Here is a 20,566-nt window from a genome sequence, read left to right on the forward strand (position 1 = left end):
GGAACAAGCTGCTGAGAGAGCCTATGGAGTCTCCATCCTTGGAGATACTCAAAACCCAACCAGATCCAGCCCTGGTCAGCCTGCTCTGGCTAACCCTGCCCCACAAAGGGGCATTGGACTATACGATCTCCAGAGGTGCCTTCCAGCCTCAACTATTCCATGATTCTATGAGCTTAAAAATTGCTGTGTGGCACATTATTTATCTTTATGTTATTAGCCTGAACAGTGTAAGGTTGCCAAGTTTAAATGCCATGAAAAACATGGCCATGTTACTATCAGGAGCACAAATTCCAAGTTTATTAGGTATCCACAGTGAGACAATCCTCCTACTGAGCCTTTACAGCAGCAGTCTGTTAATTTTGCAGTTCTAGTTTTCTCTCACCAAACCTTAATAACGGAGAAAACGGTGAATTAGTTCTGCAAATACTTTAAAACCCCAACAAATCAAAACCAAAGCAAAAAAGTCACCATACAACTCTGCCAAATGAGTATACATTACAGACCTTCAAGGGGTTTTTTATAGTTAATGTATGAAAACACTATCCAATGAAGACAGGCACACAGAAATAATCTGAACGGCAGCCCAGAAACCAAAAATCTAAATGTGTCTCAGTACTCACTTAGCATGCATATACAGAAAAGTGTACGCTTAGAGAGAGATTGCGAATACACAAAAACATTTTGCCAGCTACAGTACTCGCAGTATTCTGATTAAAATATACAGTACATAATATATAGTAATATGCATAACCATTTTACCAGTGTTTTCAAAATTTCATAATTCAACAACTGTGCAAGTATATATTAAGACTCACTGATTTTACTGACACATAGTACACTTGAAATGGAGTAAAACCAAGTGCTGTGCTTAACAGAGGCTAATTTCACAATATCCAGCAGGTCTACTTTCCTTAAAATTCAACATTAGCAAGTCCACTTGCAAGATTATTAATGCTGGGTCACAGCGAAGTGAGAGTGTTATGCACGGTTACAGCCAAAAATACTGAAGTCACACACACCTTTAGTAAACGCAAGCATGTTAAACTATATCGAGTCATTAAATGCATATATGATTTTAATAAACAAGTATATTTTTTAGCTGGGAGACATCTTTTCCTCGTGTGCTTGAAGGTTTGCCTGAAGAATCTTTTTCTGGATTGCATAAAGCATCTGCAGTAGAAGTTGTGTTGTTTGTGACTGGTTCGGCAGCGTAACTGTGCAACATTTGCTCAAGTCTCTGAATACCTGTAGAAAGAAAATAGAGAGGGAAATACTGACTGGATGTATGGCAAAAAAATTCACCATGAGTGTGATTAAACACTGAAACAGGTTATTCAGGGAGGTTGTGTAATCTCCATCTTTAGACAGTCTCAAAACTTGACTGAATAAGGCCCTGGGCAACCTGCTCTCTGACTTAGAAACTGGCCCTGACTGGAGGAGGAAGTTTTACTAGATGAACCAAGAGTTCCCTTTCAATGTACATTTTTCTGTAACTCTATATGCTCTATATGCTTCACAAACATGCACTTTGCCAACAGTATAAAGCATTCATTCAAGTTTAAGTATTTTACAGCATAGGAGATGGATACTTCATATCCAACATGAGCCACATAAAACTGAAGGATGGTGGGGAATTCCCACATGTTATAAAGCATAATTTGAAAGAGTAAAAATCCTTTCACATAAAATTTGGTTCCTTACTTCTGATAGAGTAAAAATAAATTTAAAAATTAAATTCTGAAAGCTTTAGTAGTTTAATATAATCGAATGTAAGTGCTTTGTAACCAATGCTCTGGGCCAGTCTAATATTTCTCAGTTCATACAAACACTAAAAATGCCCCTCACAAGCTGAGAGAGAATAATTAGTTTTGAACTCATTATTTATAATGTTAACATTTCTTAAAACTTGCGTGCTACTATTTGCCATATTAGAAGTAAAACCCACTCACACAAGTAAATCGTATCTGCAGAATTGGAGAAAACCAGTCTAAACCATCCAGGTTCACAACAATAAAAAGCTTTTCCAGGACTAATCAGGAGTTTTTTATCAAGGAGCTTCTGCCATAATTCAAGTTCAGCTTCAAATGTCTGTGATTTTAAGAACTAAAAGAAGAAAATAATCTTGTATTAAAGACTGAACAAGCATATAAATCCATTGAAATGATTTTCCAGGACTTTGGTAAGTGTGTAACAACACGCACAAGTAAACTTTACACTTCCAAGTTTTACATTCCCACCCCTTTTCAAATTTCTTACATACTTTTCTGAAGTCCGCCCATACATAGAGTCCACCTGAACTTCTGAGCACGGGTATTCCAACATCTGCAAGCCCATCCACAAGAATATTCTGTGCTTCTTTAAGTCGCTTTTTGTTGGTGGGAAAAAACACATTATCCAACCAATCTATCAAAACAAGAAAAATATAATTTTTTTCCACCTGCAATGGAAAAATAAAACAGTTCAATGGAAATATTTCTAGTGTGGCTAACCTCTGTCCCTAAGGAATTGACTGAGAACATGCTGAACAGGTCCAGGACAGCTATGGAAGACAGCCAGTTGATTCACAGCTTTCCGAATTTCATGATTTCTGGTGTACAATACTCCAACTCTGATACCACTCATACCAAAATCCTTGGAAGACAAAAAGAAGAGAGCGAGGTGCAATTTTACTTTATGTTTGTGCTTTGTCAAGCCACCGAGTCTAAAGTCATTGTGATGCGTAGGAAAAAACCCCACCTGGAGTAAATTCTCAACATTGCCAAATGGAGTCCCAAGCGTGATAAAAACCAGCCAGCAACTTCTAAACAACCTTGTGGCAGGGAGGTCAGTGGCTTTAACAGAGTTGCTTTACAGCCAACTGAAAACATGCTTGGCTTATACCCTTGGGCTCTCCCCATTATACCCTACTACTGTTTCCAAGCAGTAATCAGTTTACTGTTCCCTCCAAGAAAACAAAAGGCAAAATGCTACAGATCTGAAATGTGATTTCATGTTTCAATGCCTCTAACACATCTGCATTAACTGTTGCTGTCAAGTAGATGCCAAATTAAACTCTGAACTTTAACAAATTTTACACTATCAAAGAAGAAAGCAAATTAATAAACAAAGAGAAACTCAGTTTGGCACCTATAACACAAATTATGTCAGGATAGCCCAAGTAATTTTTGTGGAGACATATCTTAAATTAAAACACAAACATAGTATTTTGACCTACCTTGCTAAAACCCCACATAAAATGTGTCCGTTCTGGATCTGGTAAACTGAACGAGAAAAGAGGAAGACAAGAACTGTTGCTACAGAACAAGTTATGCAGGTTACAAAAATGGTTACATTTTTAAAATTGTAGTAATTTCTTAGTAAAATTGGTATTTAATTCTTTAAAGTGACATGACATTTTCTCAGAGATCTTTTAACAAAACATTACCCTATGACACTGATCTCCCAAGTGTGTGCTGAGGCACTGATTTAAAAAAAAAAAACAACAAACCAAACAGAAATGACGTGCACTAAGATGTAATGGTCCAGTTAAAATTCCCAGATCCCTGCTGCATAGCCAGTGATCGCACATGTATTAAAACAAAAGCAGTATTTCCACAAGTGATGCACAACTGCTCTTGTACTTGATGGACAAGAATTGTTTGCTCAACTATGCTGCATTTCAGGCTAGGGAAGGGAGAAGTGAATACTTAGGGCATGCACCTACATAGTGTGGTGCAACTAAACAAAATACGCCTCAGTGTACCGCTGAAGATGATGGCTTTTTTTCTCCTTTGGGTGACTCTGTCTCAGTAGGGCCAAAGCTGGAAATTTCCGTCTTCAGCCTAATGGAGCTGGGTGAACTTTCACAGTAACAAGAGTATCTTTTTTAGGCTTCATATATGGTTCATGACCTTGTTTGGGTGAGGGCTCACTGGGCTTGGTTGTACCTGGATGGACTTGGAAATTTCCCATCACTATGAAACTTATGCAGTTATACAAAGAAAATCACATACTTTTGGGGAAAGAAGTTTTGTTAGTCGGATACCAATAGGTTTAAATATTCTTGAAACATTTATTCTTTTCATCACCTGTTAGGAAACTAAGAGCCCAACAGCATACTAGTCAGGAAGGAGACTCATTATAGCAGGTAACTTGCACAAACTTAGGGAATTTCATTACCATTACAGTGAGAATCTTACACTCAGGCTGTGTGACAGGTAACAACAAAGAAAAGCAAAATGGTAAAATGACTAAGGGCTCTGTCAATTTTGATTGTTATTACTGTATCATAGACATTAGCTGGAAGCAAGAGATCTGCCATTTAAAGCTGTCTATGAAGAAGTTCTCTTGTATTAACTAGTCTCATGGTTGCAAAGACTTGGATATGAGTTAGTTCAAACTATACCAGTTATACTAGCTAACCAGAAGATTGAAAAAAATGGCATGGGTTCTATTTAGGATTAAATATCTTCTAATCCCTGCTAAGAAATCACACTTACCAATCTAAGCTAAGAACACTGGTGAAGGTGGTATCATCATAAACAGACAGCATGTATATTTCATCCATTATTACATGCAATTCATATCTATGTATAGAAAAATACAGGCATATTAACATATTTAAAAGAAATTTATTTGCATATCTATCTATCTATCTCTATAATCTTAACTACTGCCATGGCAAAGTATCCATAAGCACGCCTATTTGCTATTATATTCCCCCTACAAATTTTACACAAAGAGGTCCCAAGGTTTTAAGGTCACAAGGCGTACTGTGAGCACTTGTGCATCACCAACTTCTATTTATACACATTCTGTATTTCTCAGCAGCAATAACATTCCATATATGTGAAACAAAACCCAACTGCATGCTCAATCCAATGGTTCTCTGGAATGTGCATGGTCCTACCCAACTCTTCTTTAAAGTTTAAAATGAACACAGCAATTTATTATAAACCCCTTTACCCTGCAAGATTTGTTCAGTGAAACTTGAAGCCAAATGCAGATGTTAGATTTAAAAAAAGACTTGTCATGCACTTACAATAACTCCCTGATACACCCTTGCTGAGAAAACCACAGTAAACAGAAAGCCATGTTATCATACTTGATACCAGCAAGCCATGCACATACTTAGAAACACTGAAAAAATTGCAGAATGGTTTTCAACACCCAAGTACCACAGTTACCCTCTTCTAAGAAAACCTCATTTAATCTGATTGCTGACTTCTATATTTTGTTTTAAAAGGAAGTTTGGTTTCAGAACAGTTTTTACATTAAAAATAAAATTATTGTTTCTAATCCTTATCCTCTAACATTATTTCAGTAACAACTTAAGTTGGTTGCATCCTGAAATCCAAGGGGCATGCTGAGAAGAGATACATTTGCCTTTCTAAAAACTTGGTAACTGGAAGTAGCATGCTGAATTCCACCAACCTCCACTGTTGTTTCCATGAAAAGAAAATCATGCCAAAAATGCAGGAATGATGTGTTATTCCATTTGAAATTTAAATAAAGCAGAAGTATTCTTTGGTAATTAATGAACAATTAATACCAACCTATTTTATTTAAAATTGTCAGAAACTAAGCATTGTTAACATTCAAAGTATGTACAGGATTTTGCAGTCATGCTTTGGCAGCAGCTCACTGAAATAAAGGAATACATCTTTTCCTAAAAAAATATAGATGCTTTTCAAAAGGAAGTGTTTTTTCTCCATCAGTACCCACAGGATTCAGGAGACTGTTAGAACTTAGAACATGAACTCTGAGCTGGGTAAGGACAAAGGAAGGCGAATGGGGATGAGACATTTCAGAAGTATCTTCCTTTGATGGAAAGTGAATTGCTTGTACATCTTGAGCTAAATAGGTATAAAAGATGCTACAAAGCTTCAGACTGTTGATTTACTCCTTGCCAATTCAATTTCTTTCCCTCAATATCAAATGTTAAGATTTTCTTATTTTGATAATGTTTCAAATGACAGTGCTGGCCATGTTTACTACTACTGCAAAGGACTGATAATCACAGGTTGTCATTTTTATGAGCCATGCATCAAAGCAGGTGAATAAAGAAAGATTGCTAGACAAACAAAAAGCTTTTTAACCACACATAAAAGAAAAAAAATCCCAACAGTACTTCATTCAGAAAGACATTGTTGGATCCCAGGTTAAGCAATTTATTCTAGTGTTCCCAGAAAGGCCAAGTAACAAGGATAGTTACACAAGAAACATGATCAGGACCCTGTCCACCATCTCCTCCGAACATGTACAGGCAAAGAACAGGCGATCACCAAAGGTGATTTTTCATCACTGCTATATTGCATTAACAGAAAAATAAATACCAAACAAATAGCACTAGGGCTCAAACCTGTGCGCAAACTCTAGACATTCTTTCAGTAACTGTGCTGGGTAAATGTCCCCTAACGGATTGTGGGGGTTGATCAGGATTAATGCTCTGACTCGAATGCCCTGAAAAAGAAAAACTGATAGTTGGAGACACCAACAACGTCAAAGCAATGACTAGCGAAGACGCCATGAGGAAGTTTGTGAACCTTCAGTGAAAAGCAGCTTTTGAAAATTATTTAATTACATAGTGTAATTGCTATACAGACTAAGGTTCCAGCTACTGACCTTCCATAATTTATCCCCTACCACCCCAAAAAACATACTAAATAGTTTATTTGAAACACCCACTGATATCAACAGGCAAGATAATGGTGTTGTAGGGATTAATTACGGATTAACATTCTACAGGCATACTTCCAACATAATTTCCCAGGACTGAACAAAGTTACTGTTGATAAACATGGGAAAGCTGAACAGAAATTGGACTTTGACCTCTAATAACCCGCTGAGTAATGCTTTTTCAGTGTTGCTTGTTTCTTTAAACAAGTAATAGAATCTGCAGAAAACTGAAAAGTTAATTATTCGGTGTTCTATGAGATGTGCAGAGGTCTTGGGCAAATAATTACTTTTTAATTATATTTATCAACAGTGCAGAATTTCTGTTACAGAATTTATCTCTCTACAGAAGCTAAATATTCTACTGTGTAATAAGAATAGTCCTGCATAATCAAAAATTAGATTACAAGTACAAATATAACCAGTCTTTTTTAACTTTACAGTTATTTTTCAGAAAAATCATCTATTTTCTGTTTACTAAAAAAATCCTTAACGTACATTAACATAAGCTATATGCAGCAAATGTATTTTGATTGTACACAATCAAACAGTGCAATGACTACAGCAGGAACTTTCAAGACTTGAAACACATCAACATGAGGAGTTGACTTATTACTTTGTGTTTGGGATAAACTTGAAATGAGATTATTATTTTTTGTTTCCATGTCTTTAAGTTTTAGAAAACCTCACCCACTGCAAATTCTCACTCCACCCGAGCCTCCTCCAAAGGAGATTACTTGCAAAGACCAGCTCCCAGGGAACTCCAGGAAATCAAGTTCAGTGATGAGGAAGCCCTGGTATTTGCTTTCTCTGCCAAGTGCAATTTGTTTGAACATTAATGGGTACCATGAGCAAGAACTTCACAAGAAATGAACTTCCAGTGTATTGCCTTTCATTCCAGCTACAGGAAGCAATTACCTGAAAACACGGTAAGATGCAAATACTAAGCACAAACAGCTGTTCCACAAGTAATCCTTGCACAATAGCATATTTAGTGTAGACATCTGATGTGTATTAAGCAGAAGATGCTGAATGAGGCTTTATTGTTCATAGGAACGGCTGCTGTGGGACAGCAGTTTCTCAGTTGCTGTTCTAGTCTAGTTCCTCCAGCTATTTATGATACTACATGTATCCAAAGCAGATGTTCGTAATATTATTTGTGAGAACAGTTTCAGCTCTAGAAGGCTGACAAACACATGCAGATCTCTAAAGAGTTAATCTGGTCTGTGATCCAGCACCTTGCCCAGCCAGTTCATGTCCTGACAGCCACAGTAACACAGCAGGGATGCTAGCTGCCTCCCTCTGCTAGGATCCAGCGAGAAGTGTCTGAGCGCTTGGGCTCACATGGGCTGGCAGAGGCACAGGCAGATGACACAGACATACAGATGGCGTCTAAACATAGGCACCATGCTGATCAAGCAATTAGTGAACTAGGACAACTTCAACATAGCTATAAAAAAAAAAAAGTTATGCACACATTTGTGTGTATCCAAAATACCCCCTTTTTTATATGTGACCTTACTTGTAACTGACCTTTCTAAGTGACCTCCCTTGTAACTATATGGTTTACCTACTGTTAAACCTTGTTTTCTACCCTTGAAGAGGACATGAGAAGTCTATCGCACTTCATGTTTTGAAGTCACTACCATCGTCACCACATCTTTGGCAAAGTGTTTTACTATTCAGCCTGTGCCGCCTCCTCCACTGGATCTTTTCATGGAAGAGCACGAACAGTTAAGTTTAAGTGCATTTATAATCTTCCATTAAGTAAGTGGCTTATGAATATCAAGACAGTAAAAATAGGAAACATTTTAGCCTGAAATACTGGTGAACACTATTTTGCAGACACTCACAACCCCAAACATTTCCACAGGGAAGAAAAGCAGTTCCAAAGACAGAGAGGAATGTGCAAAAAAACCCTGTATGTGACAAGCAATAATATCCTCATTTATGCAATCCTGATCAGAATAAAATCATTGAACATAATAACATTCTGTTATCACAGAATAACATCATTGAAGTATTTTGAACTAATGAAGTTTCCTCAACTCTGGAAAAATTACATTTGTAGTTTTTTGTTTGCTAGCAATTCCTTGTTAGCTGGAACACAGAAGAACCCTCTTCAAAATCACATTAGACATATTTCTTTAATTAACCGAGTGGGTCCTTACAGTAGCATATTCTCTCTTCTGAGGGTCAGAACAATAGCTTGTTTACAACACTTTGAATTCCACTAAAATCTACAGGGAAGAAACTTGATCTTGAAACACAAGTTAAGATATGTTCATAAAACAGAGTCAGGGAGTTTCTCTGCATTTTGTTACAGTGCCCAGATTATAAAATCAATTCAACTCTTGTTGCCAGAGTTGGACCCACCTCAGTCACAAGACTGAAAATCTGCAGAGGTGAAACTATACAAATGCTTCGGTGCTGAGAACATATGCTGCTTACAAAATAACTAGGAAAACGTGAAAATCAGAAATCAATGATGTTATTGATACCTGCTTTTTAGCGCTCTGTAATGCAGCTTCTAATTTTTCAACTGTTAACTGGAAAGGGTGACTTTCTTCGTCAGTCACCTACAGAAGATAAAAAATCAGCAAGAATAAAAAGATATAAAGTACATTAAAAAAAAAAAGACAGTGAAAAAACACTCCCACCTAGTCAAAATACAATTGCTACTGGCTTTTATAAAATAAAAAAGTTAAACAAAAGAAGTTTCTCATGGCACTAGTTCAAGGAGGGAAAACAGCAGTCTGACAATATTGTTATCTCCTCAGAATCTGAAACTAAGATCAGACTTTTCTATATAATTCAATTATTTTGTTTTTAAATGTTGCCCTTACTCAAGACTATGCTATCAGTGACTTACAGAAGAACTTGTATTCCTGAAAGATCACATTTTCTTTTCCTCTGACGGTATGATTTGGTCTTCTAAAAGATGCTACCCCCCTTTGACTTGCCTCACAGAAAACTGAGCTTTCAAAGGGGGAACCAATGTTCCACAGCTTCTGTGGTAGATACATCTTTCAGTGCTTAAGGGGAAAAATCTGCAATCCAAATTTACTTGTAGTAGGAGTGACAGGCTTAGAGCTGACAAATTATAATTCAGCATGTCAGTGCAGAACAGTGTCTGCACAGAATGAACGTAATCCTGCACATCAGATGACACCAGCCTCCTACCATGCTGCAGTCTGAGAAAAAGACAGGCTGTCTCTAAAAGTGCTAGACTGGTCCTGTCTCTTTACTTGGACTTATGTTTTCAGGTTTTTTTGATTGTTCCCTGTGAAATGTCTGTTGAAGTGTGTGAATAACAAAAGCTTTACCTCACTGGACAAGGGCACATGAACAGGCTGTACTCCACCATATAGCCATGTTTTCGAATTTATACCACCATAGTATGGAGCTGGAATAAGATATCCATCTAAAAACATTAGAAAATGAAAGGAACACTTCTCATGAGCAATTTCATTACAGTCTAATAGACTAAACTGACAATCTCAGAATTTGACATCTGATTTAATCTCACATTTAGGCCTTTACTATAGCCTAAAACAATACTTAAACAAAACTGAAAATTTAGCATAGATCAGTCAACCTGAATTCTCTCCCAATTTTCTTCCTTAGCATTCGCAATAGCAGATTTGAAACTCATAAATTTTCAGTAAAAGGGAATGGACCTGATCAATTAGTTGTTTTATTTACTTAAATAATAATGACAAATGACGATCTTGCTCTCAATATTTTTGCTAATGCTCTGTTACCATTGCTTTTTCATCAGGAAGTGCTGCAAACCTCAACTACTTCTTTCTGGTTGCCAGAGTGCTGTCTTGCAGCCAAGGAGCCTACAGCACTGTGGAACTTGCTTCCCTTCTCATTTTTTTCTGCTGTGAAGTAGCCCCAGGTTAGTGTTCTCCTGGAGATGCTCCAAAAGCTCTGCGTGACAGGGTTTCAGAGGGGACAGAGTGGGCTTCCTATGTTAGCCAAGGGGTAAAAAGGAGCCTGTAAGTGTTCAAGCGGGAGAGTTCCTGTTAAAACTGTGCAAAAACAACGAAATCTGAACATATTAAAATAGCCACAGATACAAGTCACCTTCAGTAAACATCATCATTTAAAGCTAAACAAAACTCACTGGTTTCACAGCACTTTTGCCACCGATTCGCTGAAGTCATTGCACCACATTACTCCACATCCCTCCACCCACCTCCCCAGGGCTCTTGGTGCCAGTAACAGGGTGTTACGGGGGCGGCACAGCCTCCTGCACTGGAGGTCACCTAAGTCATCCTGCTCACCTTCCTTCCATGGCAGGTCTTCGTGGATTTCCCCATTCTCAGCTGACTGCACGACTATGCTGCTTTCCTCATCCCAAACCAGAGAAGAAAACATTTTCCCTTGCTGAGCTCTCTTTTTCCTCCTACTGTCTACCTCTGCTGTGAGCAGGTTGTTTCCAGGGACTCTGCTCCTTCTGCTTTGCATTTCCTCCTCTGCTTCTTCCTCATCACCACCCTTGTTTGGCTGGGAATCCCTCTTTGGCTGCAGCTCTGTTCCCCTGTCCCAGATTCCTTCTACATGTTTTCCTTACCCAGTTACCCAAATTTTCTCTGGGTCCCAGATTGCAACCCAGTCCACCTCCCTCCCTGTGTGCCTATGCCCTCCAGCTTCCTTCATAAGGTTTCAAAACACACTGCATTCTCTTGATACCCTTCTCCTCTTCCTGTAACTCTTAAAAAACTATAGATTGCATTCCAGAAAGCGAGTGCACCTGCTGATACCTCAAATATTTTCCACTGTTCTAGAAATAGAGGCATTATTTCAAAGATGCTCTGCCAGTGACAAAGAAATACCATGGTTTTGCTTCATGCAGGCAGTTAGAGTAACAGCAGGCTGTGAGAAGTCACAATATGATTATATTCACAGCTAACAAATGTTCTTAAGTAAAATAATTAGGTTTTTACTCACCACCAGGGTCACATAATACAGTTGACAGAGTAGCAAAAACAGAGCAACAGCCATTCATAACAGTTATCTGAAAGAAGTAGTACAAACTTTGATTTAGCAATGAAATATTTAGCAGAAATACCAGCACTAGTTTAAATTACAAAAAATGGTGAAAAAGTCACACTACTACACCTATAACCCTAGTCCTTGAGTGTTACACCTTGCCCACTTTTTCAAATGGAAAATTAACACTAGTAAGGCTTTTGCAAATCTTGCACATAACCCTCCTGTAGTATCTTGCTGACATTTGTGTTCAGATTTATTTATCAGTTTAAGAAAAAAAAGATGCAAAGATAGAGCACTTGTCTTACATGTTCCGGATTCAGTGCTTTTGCAGCTCTGGCATAGTCAGTTAGAAATCTGGCAATTTCTTCTCTGAAGCTAAAATACAGAATTGAAGTCAAATATGCAATCACATATTTCTCAGGAAAAAAAAAGCACAAAATACACACAGAAGAATGAAGCTTACCAAAACCAGAACAAATGCATTAATTCACTCTGTTATGAAAGCCCTCAAGATTTTGATTAAATAATATAATTTCCTCAGATATCCAGTGTACTATATTTTGTGAGACAGAAGCACAGAGAAGACGTTACCTTGAATAACAGTGACTGTGACTCAACTATTATTGCTGTACACTGGAAAAATGAGAAAATAAAGCATCTTTGAGCCCGAGTGGGATCTGTCTTTGGAGAAAGGACAAGAATTTGGGTACCAGAAACAGTGAAACCTGAGTGAGTGACAATTCTTTAGATCAAGACAGGCTTTCAGCCCGAGTGAAGGCGATGGTGGAGTTCCTATCAATCTTCAGGGAGCCAGTATCTCACCCCTACTCTTCACAGCCCCCAGAGTTTCAGTTTATCCCTCATCAAGACTAGAAGAAATCATTCCAGGAACGATTCACCACAGCTCCGGAGGAAACGTCAATACACGCTCTCCTGCTTGCCAGCAAGCCCCCAGATCTTTGACCTTTGGCATTTCAGGTCTTTGTAGCACATTGAGGGTGGGGAGAAAACCAGAACAAATATCCCCAAAAGTAACTCCTGCACAGGCACCCAAAAGCCTGCCAGCATGCAGGTAACAGTAACACACCTATCCTTTGGGCTTATCAAAAGAATGAAACCACACCCAGCGTTGCATGAGCCACAACTAGCACTGACAAAAAGCAACGTGATAAATAGGAAAATAAACTTCGCACCTTCTAGTACCTCGCGTATCAGAATACTGGAAAAGATGAGGCTCCAGATAATTCATGTCAGGTCTTGTGAGCTGGTGACATGAAAGAGAGATACTGTAGAACACAGCATTCGTGGGAGTTTCTGTTCTGCTGTAGCAGAGTAAAACTTTATAATTTTAAAAAACCCACCGTTATTGACTACCATTATGGAAATGGAGAATATAAAAATTCACCAGTTACAAACTTTGCCCTTCTCTTTTTTAGTTTTAAGATATTAGAAAACAACTTTAAAACATCATCCAAATGAAGGAAGGAAATAAATAATGAAAGGATTATTTATTGGATTATTCTGTCATATATTAAAACAATTCCTGAATAACACATTGAGGAAAAGCATCCCAGCTGTACCTAAGAGATTATGCAGCTACTTCTGAGATATATCAAAGCTCAAACAACGCTTGCAGTATTTATGATATCAGCTTTTAATTCACGTGTCAACTTTGATTAGCTTCTCAACCGACAGAAGAGAAGTGACGGCAACCCCATCCATTACAGAAGAAAACCAGCTGTATTACCAGCAGTGGCTTTCTTGCTCTCAAAGCAGGTGCCTCCCCTGGGAACTGGCTCAGTCCTATATTCATTGTGACATCAATTTTGGTTTATTCCCAAGAAAAAAAAATTCTCTCCAAGAGCCAACACATCAGCTAACCAATCTGTACATGGAGTTGATGCCTGACCCTCCAACACAAGCATTGCAAACACACTAGCAGTTGCACTAGTGCAAATTCATTACCTCATGGAAGTAGGAAGGAGAAGCAAGAGGTAACTGGCAAGCTGCAGAAGCTGGCCTGGCAACTTGATCTTTATTTTGTTAACACAGAAGGTGGAACACCATGCTTTCCAGCAGATGAACTAGAATTAACAACTCTGGGGAAAATACCGCCTTTAAAGAACGTGCAATTTCCCCATAGTTGCGTTTCAGAGACTGGCTCGTACTGCGGTGCACAGCAGCCTAACATTTAGGTTGTAGCTTTCACGTTGCTCAAAGCCTGAATTCCATGTATGGAGCATTTTCAGTCAGAGTTTTGGCTTTGCCACCAGACAAGTGAGCATCTTGCCCGGCGACAGTTTTCCCCTCTGAAAATACACTTCTTCCTGAAAGCTAACATTCCAAAGCAGTATTTTCTGCCGAAAGGGGAACAGACTCTTGGCTCAGTTCTGTTTGCAGTACATGCCCAATCAAACGTGAGTGAAGTTCAGGCAAAACCAAAACTATCCTGGTTTTCAACCAGAGGCAAGTTTTCAAGGTAAGTATTGCGTGGCAAATTACTTCCAGGTGTGCAAATGAAGCGGTACATGTGAACACTGCCAGCCTGCGTCCTTGCGAGAGCCGCCAGTCTCGGCGCGGTCGGTGCCCCACCGGCCCGACGCGTGTTACTCTGCCTAGGCCCAACTGTTAATCGGGAGCTTCCCAAGCGCGAAGGGCGAACTGGCGGTCAAACCCCAGCTAGTCAGCAGGCAGCAGCACTTACTCTCTCCTCTAGCAAGTCAAAGCAAAGCGTGTTCTCGCTCGTCCCCAAATTCAGGATGCCCTGGAAGAGACGGCAGGTGTTCGGTGGCGCCGGAGGCGGACGGCACCCGCCGGCTTCTCTCCCGTTCCGCCTCCGCCCCGAGCTCCGCTGTCCGAGCCCACCGGGGCAAACCCCGGTGGCCGGCAGCTTTCCGGCACGGACCCGCGGGCCCGGCCGCTCCCCGCACCTGCGGATTGAGCTCCCGATCGAAAGGGTCGGCGACGTAGAGGGCGAAGCCCGCGTCCAGCAGCCCCGGGCCGCCGCCGGCGATGCGGGCGCCGCGGGCCGAGAGGGCCGGCACCGGGGGCGCCGGGGGGGCCGGGGGCGCCGCGGCAGCCCCGGCAGGCAGGCTCCCGCCGCCGCTCATCCCCCGCCGGCCGCGGGCTCCGCAGGGGTCCGGACGGGGCCCCGCGTGTGGCGGGCGGCGGGCGGGCTCTGCCCGGGGAAGGAGCGGCGGCACCGGGCCGGGCGGGGGGTCTTCCCGCGGCGCTGTGGCGGCTCCCCGCCGCCGTCCGCTCGGCGGGGCGGGCGGACTCTCCCTTGTGCCCGGCTCTTGGGACGCTCTGCAGGGCTGCGAAGGCGGGCGGGCAGCGCCGCCGGCCTCCCGCGCCGGCTGCCGGCAGAGAGAAGGGAGCTCCTAATGCCAGCCGCAGCGGGGTGCCCCGCTCCCTCTTTTAGCAAGAGCTCTGCTCCGGCCCCACGGTCTTCACCAGGACGTGGCTCGGTGAGCGCGATCCGCAGCACCGGGGCAGCTGGTGGGGAAGGACGCGGAGATCCGCGCACCCGGCCGCGGGGGCAAGGAGAGCAGGGGCCGGGGCGGGGAGGGGGGGTGGTGCTGGGGCGTGGGAAGCCGAGAGCGTTCTCGCCCCAGGATCCGTAGAACAGGGAAGTTTCAACACACTGACTTCAAGCGTTTCTTTCTAGATCCGTGTTTTAAACCCTGCTTTGTGATTAAGGACATTTCGGTCTTTTAAAAACAAAACCCCCACGTCTTTAAACACTAAGAAAATTAGCCGGTTTTTCACTCCGGGAAAAATGGGCATTAGAAAACAGGCTAAGAGTTAACTCTTGGCAAACACGGAAAGAGTTATGCACCAAAAAGCTCCCGTTGTAGCTTTAAACAAGGTCGTGCATGATGCTCTAGTTATACAATCATTTAAACAGTGCTTTGGCAACGTAACAAGCATTGTATTAAAGTAATAGGTATTATTAAAAAATAATTTTATTACCGTTTCCTGAAACTTGGCCATTATCAGGGAAATGGAGATTAGCATTGCATCTTTAACGAGTTCATTTGAAGGATCCAAATACCTTCCTAACAGAAAAATGGCACAAACCCATGAGGATGGCTTTAATCCTAGCGGTGCTTATGTGGGCATTACGTAACATGGCATGGACAGGATTTTGTGGGTGCTTTCAAATATTTTGCTTGTTATTCTACAAAGCTGCTGATCTCTGGAAGTAAGGGAAGTCACCCAACAGCTGCATGACCTTAATAATTTCTGATGTACCAAAATCTAGTGCCAGTGTCCACTTATCCACTGGGTCTCCACACGATATGTACTGTGTTACAGCTGGGCCTAAACTGGGCAATAATCATTACTGCAGAATCTTAAGAGCTGTTTTTGTGTAAACAATGAAGAAAGCGGTCATCTTTTTGCACCTCAGAGTCCCAAACCGACTTTTTCCCTGGGATGTCAGTCTTCACTAAATCATTTCAACTAATTCAAGCTCTTAAAGGAGCTTGGAGACAGAGCGTGTGACAACACTGCTAAGAGATGCAAAATCTACCCTGGTTATCTAACAGCAGTTGATATGACACTGCTGCTGTACGACATGACAGGAAGGCCGCGTACTTGGGAGTCTTACAAAAGCCCCACCGGTTGCTAGAGGATACGGAGGGAGAATTTTTCATGCTTCATTTCTGTTAGTCCAACTTACACTTGTGACCTGAACACCAGTAAACTGATTGAGCATTTCTTTACCAACCACTATCTGAGCATCTCAAAGTATTTTTTATCCTAGATCTCTCTGCTGCATCACTGGAACAGCACACTAAACCTTAGTCAACAGATTTTCATTTCAGTGTACCTATGACAGATTATTACTGTTTGCCCTATTTTAGAAATGGGAAAACTAAAGCAATTGAGCCTTAACGCAAGATTTGTACCATTCCAATCCTATTGTGCATATGCTACTCAAAGAGAGAAATAATCTGGTATACGACTTGCTAAAAACCTAAACCAGATTATAGAACTAATGTCTCAAAATTTGTATCTGAGGCAAAACTGGGCATTAGTTAATAAATGCTAAACTTTTCATGTATTACAACAGCTTGCACTGAGGTCAAACAGATTATAGTCATGACCAAGTTGCCTTCTCCCTTGTGCTTCCGATGCAAAATATTTCACTTAACCCATACTTAGCATCTGACGCCAAGGTCATGCTAACAGATGGCCCACTTTTAAGAGAGGGCATTTTAAGTGCAACGGAGACGCTACAAACCCCTGTAATGAAATGTATTGAAGGAGTGCCGATTTGAAAGACCTCTGCCAAACCACCTTCGCTCCCCTGGCCGAGGTTCTCAAGTGGCAGCTCTAAATGGGTTATTCCCAAAAGATGCCTGTGAGAGATTGAAGGGAATTCCGACCGGTCAATTGACATTGACAAACTGTAGTCCGGTCTCCCAACTTCATTCCATAGGGCTAATGCTGCAAATATCAGCCTAACTCATGCAAGAAATTCTGTTCTGCTTCTGGTCTCTTCCAAGTTCCTGCATTGCTTACGATTTTATGATTGCTATCTTAACTCCCTGGAAAATAGGCTTCACTCCCACTCTCCTGTATGCGCTTAGGAGGTATTAAATAAAAACCAGTCAGATCCTCGTGCAATAATATAGCATGTATGTATTTTACCATTTTCATAATAACTAGGAGTTATGAAATAAATTAGGCAACAAGTAAAATGATAAATCAGATTCATAATATTAAACAAGCCAACTATATATTGTTTCATATATATATATATGTATACATCCCCCCACCCCCCAGTTAATTTGAGTAAAATATCCTGTGAAAAAATTAAATTCATACAATGCTTTTGTTTTGAAATTATAAAACATTTGTTTGCTTTTGGGCTGGAGAAATTTACTTTGCTTCCTTAACAACAGAAGAGAGGGAGGGAGAAACTCCCTGTATAACATTTAATACAGATTGGTCCACACAAAATTTAGACTTGTTTGGGTGAACTAAAAGCCAAACTACTTTTCAAAGCTAGTGTAAATCATGAAATTTGTGTGTTTTAATCAGGCTGCTAACTGTTGTGCTTAAAATATTGTCAAGCAGAGTTCTAGCTGGTGACATCTATCATGAAACATAAGGCTAATGTAATCTAAGCCTCGGCAGACGTCGCTTATCTTTAATTTCAAATGGGTTAGGAAACCTTTTCCCTTTTTTCTCTTTGGAAACGGAACAAAGTTTGATTCCTTAAGAAGCAGAAGTTATACAATAAGTACCTTGTGAACTTTTTACTGTACAACAGAAATTCTGTTTCCCAAACAAACAATAAATATGATTTATGGCAGAATAGTGTTAACAGTAAAAGGACCTAAAACATTGGGTGGTATTCAATGTCCCCAATTCTTGGAAAAGCAAATCTGGCAGATTTTGATTATTAGGAATTACCAATTTCCCTCAACATTCAGAGCCTTTCAGTAGAGTTAATTGCACTGATTAAATCAGCATTTAGCAGAATTGACCCACTATCTCTTTTTTTTTCCAGAAACTTTTTCCAGTCATCAACAGACTTAATCCAGAATTGTGGATTACTTCAAAACAGGTACATTTTTCCCAAGGCAGTATTTAAAAAAATTATCGGCTACACAGCTGCAAGAAGACAGCTTCAATGTAAATAATTTTTGGAGTAAAAGCTGCCTGAACACTTTTTAAGAAAAATTATGGGATAGGAGTGGAAACTGAGTTCCTGTTAACAAAGTGAAATAATCCCTTGCATGTTAGAAACAGGGTAAGTGTTTACATCTATATTTAACACTTGTTTCTTCAGAAGTCCCTCGACTACGGGGAAAGGCTGGTTGGCAATTGAGAAAAGGTCAGTGACAGCTGACAATGTTGGTGACAACAGGAGTGAAAGGAAAAAGCTACCCCGGGTTATCAACCTTTTATACGGGCTGTAATATATACCCAGAAAAACTGACATCAGTAGCACTTACAGGAGGTAGGAATGACAGATGAGCTAGTTGGGAGGCACAGAATTTGTCCATCTTTAGGTTGCTGCTTCACACAGAGTTTACTTGGTTCTTGACTTGATGGAGGAGACTGGAAAAGACAGGTCAAAAGGCTCAAACATGACATTAGCTGCCTGTGGTATCTTCATGAGCCATTGCGGCTAAATCCCGGCTGCCCTATAGAACGTGAAACAAACTTTGTTATTGGTTCCTTTTCACTCTTGGTGTACTCCTTAATACCGGGCCTTGTGAAAGAGCCTCCACAGGCCAGCTGACGTTTCTTGCACAATGCTTGAATAGAAGGGATTATCCTCCATTTAGCTATAGGCTTTATGCTCCCTTTACATTGGACTTGGTGCCTGTATAACAGATCTTAGCTAGGCTTCATTTAGATAGTCTACTGTCTTATAAGATGAGATGTTAATATAATTCAGAATATAACCAAAGATCACCTAACAGCAACTAGTTATTAATAGTGACCTCCTTTCTTGGATCAAATGATGTTACCCACAGCATCAGTCCAAGTTGTGTATGTAGGGGGATGTATGAACTAACACACCTGGGCTAGTTCACTGGTGAAATTCCTTGCATGTAGAAAGGAAGAGTGCAGATTTGGAACCTAGGCTTCCTGGGTTTTAACAACATTTTCCGTGATAGTATAGTATCTAATTTTGGTTGGGGACTGATAGGAGCTCAAGATACAGCAAGCATACTTTCCCTTTTAACTTTACAATATAATACTTGGCACTGAAGTATAGTATTCTAATTAAATGATTCCAAGTGTGAAGATAATTCCATAGATTATTGTACTGTCTTTGTTACAATAATGATTGGCCTCTGACTGGTCCTTTCAGATTTAAGTATCAGTGCATTACGAGATTATCATTACTTGGAAGGTTAAATCATTTCAATTTTTAACGAATATGTCTAGATAATGGATGTACCATAAGTTAAAGAACAGATGCTACTACTAATTTGGGCTAATCTAGATGCTTTTGTAATAGTTGATTTCTTTACCAAACATAAAAGATGTAATAAACTACAATGTACTGTAAACAATTTTGGCAAGGAAAGAGCTAGAAGACCACCTTCCCATAGAAGTGCTAGTTGTAGAAAAGAACCTTTGACTGAAAAATCATTAAAGTCAGTAGGTAGAAGAATAAGTGAAAAGCTCCCAGAACTATCTGAGAAACTACAGGAACTAATCAATGAAATTAACTGGGCTGAAGTTTCAAATGCAAGTATTTGAATAGAAGATAATATAACATTTCCTTAGGTTAGAGATGAAAACTATTTGGAATTTGAAGCTCAAGGAAGAGAAAAAAATATTTTGAATGAGCTCAAAATGTCACTGGATGAATAATCATAGGAAAAAAGATGACAAGAAACTGATAAACAAATAAACTACATCCTGAAGGCTAGAAATGCCCAAAATGAACTACTGGACCTGGAAAAGGAAATAAAAAAAACCCCTAACCCATGAAGTTTCTGAGTTTTGACACATAAACAAAGCAGAGTAACTAGTTACAGCTTGCCAGCTGCTGCATTTCATTAATATCCATGGTTTTTGGCCCTCTTCCGATAAAAGATAAATTACTCAAAGAACCTTACATATACCACAGTGTAAATGTGACTTACCATGGAGCATCTGACAGGGAATAACTTGCTCCTTTGCAGCAAATTGCTTATCTGTTCAACCCCTATTCATATTCACCTCTACAGCCATTTAAAACAAGGTGAACAAGGAAAGAAATGACACTATTATATAAGAAAGATGAACTCAAGGTTAGAGGTAATCTAGGATATGGCTCTAATGCTAAATAAACATATATCCACTTTTAAAAAATAAGCATGATGTTAATGACATAGTGATATTGACAATAGTAGAGCTTTGCAGTAATGCAATAACGATTTTCAGTTTC

General features: G+C 40.1%; 1 protein-coding gene across 1 annotated transcript; it reads right to left on the reverse strand.

Moving 5' to 3' along the window:
* Positions 1-278: 278 nt before the first annotated feature.
* Positions 279-15,136, reverse strand: LOC142040889 (1-aminocyclopropane-1-carboxylate synthase-like protein 1). The gene is given in 14 exon segments (XM_075049247.1): positions 279-1,245; positions 1,950-2,103; positions 2,261-2,403; positions 2,490-2,631; positions 3,215-3,260; positions 4,479-4,565; positions 6,341-6,441; positions 9,156-9,233; positions 9,981-10,078; positions 11,614-11,680; positions 11,964-12,033; positions 12,852-12,922; positions 14,363-14,527; positions 14,529-15,136. Coding segments are annotated over 14 exon segments (1,632 nt in total). The 5' UTR covers positions 14,769-15,136; the 3' UTR covers positions 279-1,075.
* Positions 15,137-20,566: the final 5,430 nt, after the last annotated feature.

Source organism: Buteo buteo, chromosome 2, assembly GCF_964188355.1.
Source record: "Buteo buteo chromosome 2, bButBut1.hap1.1, whole genome shotgun sequence".
Classification (NCBI taxonomy): domain Eukaryota; kingdom Metazoa; phylum Chordata; class Aves; order Accipitriformes; family Accipitridae; genus Buteo; species Buteo buteo.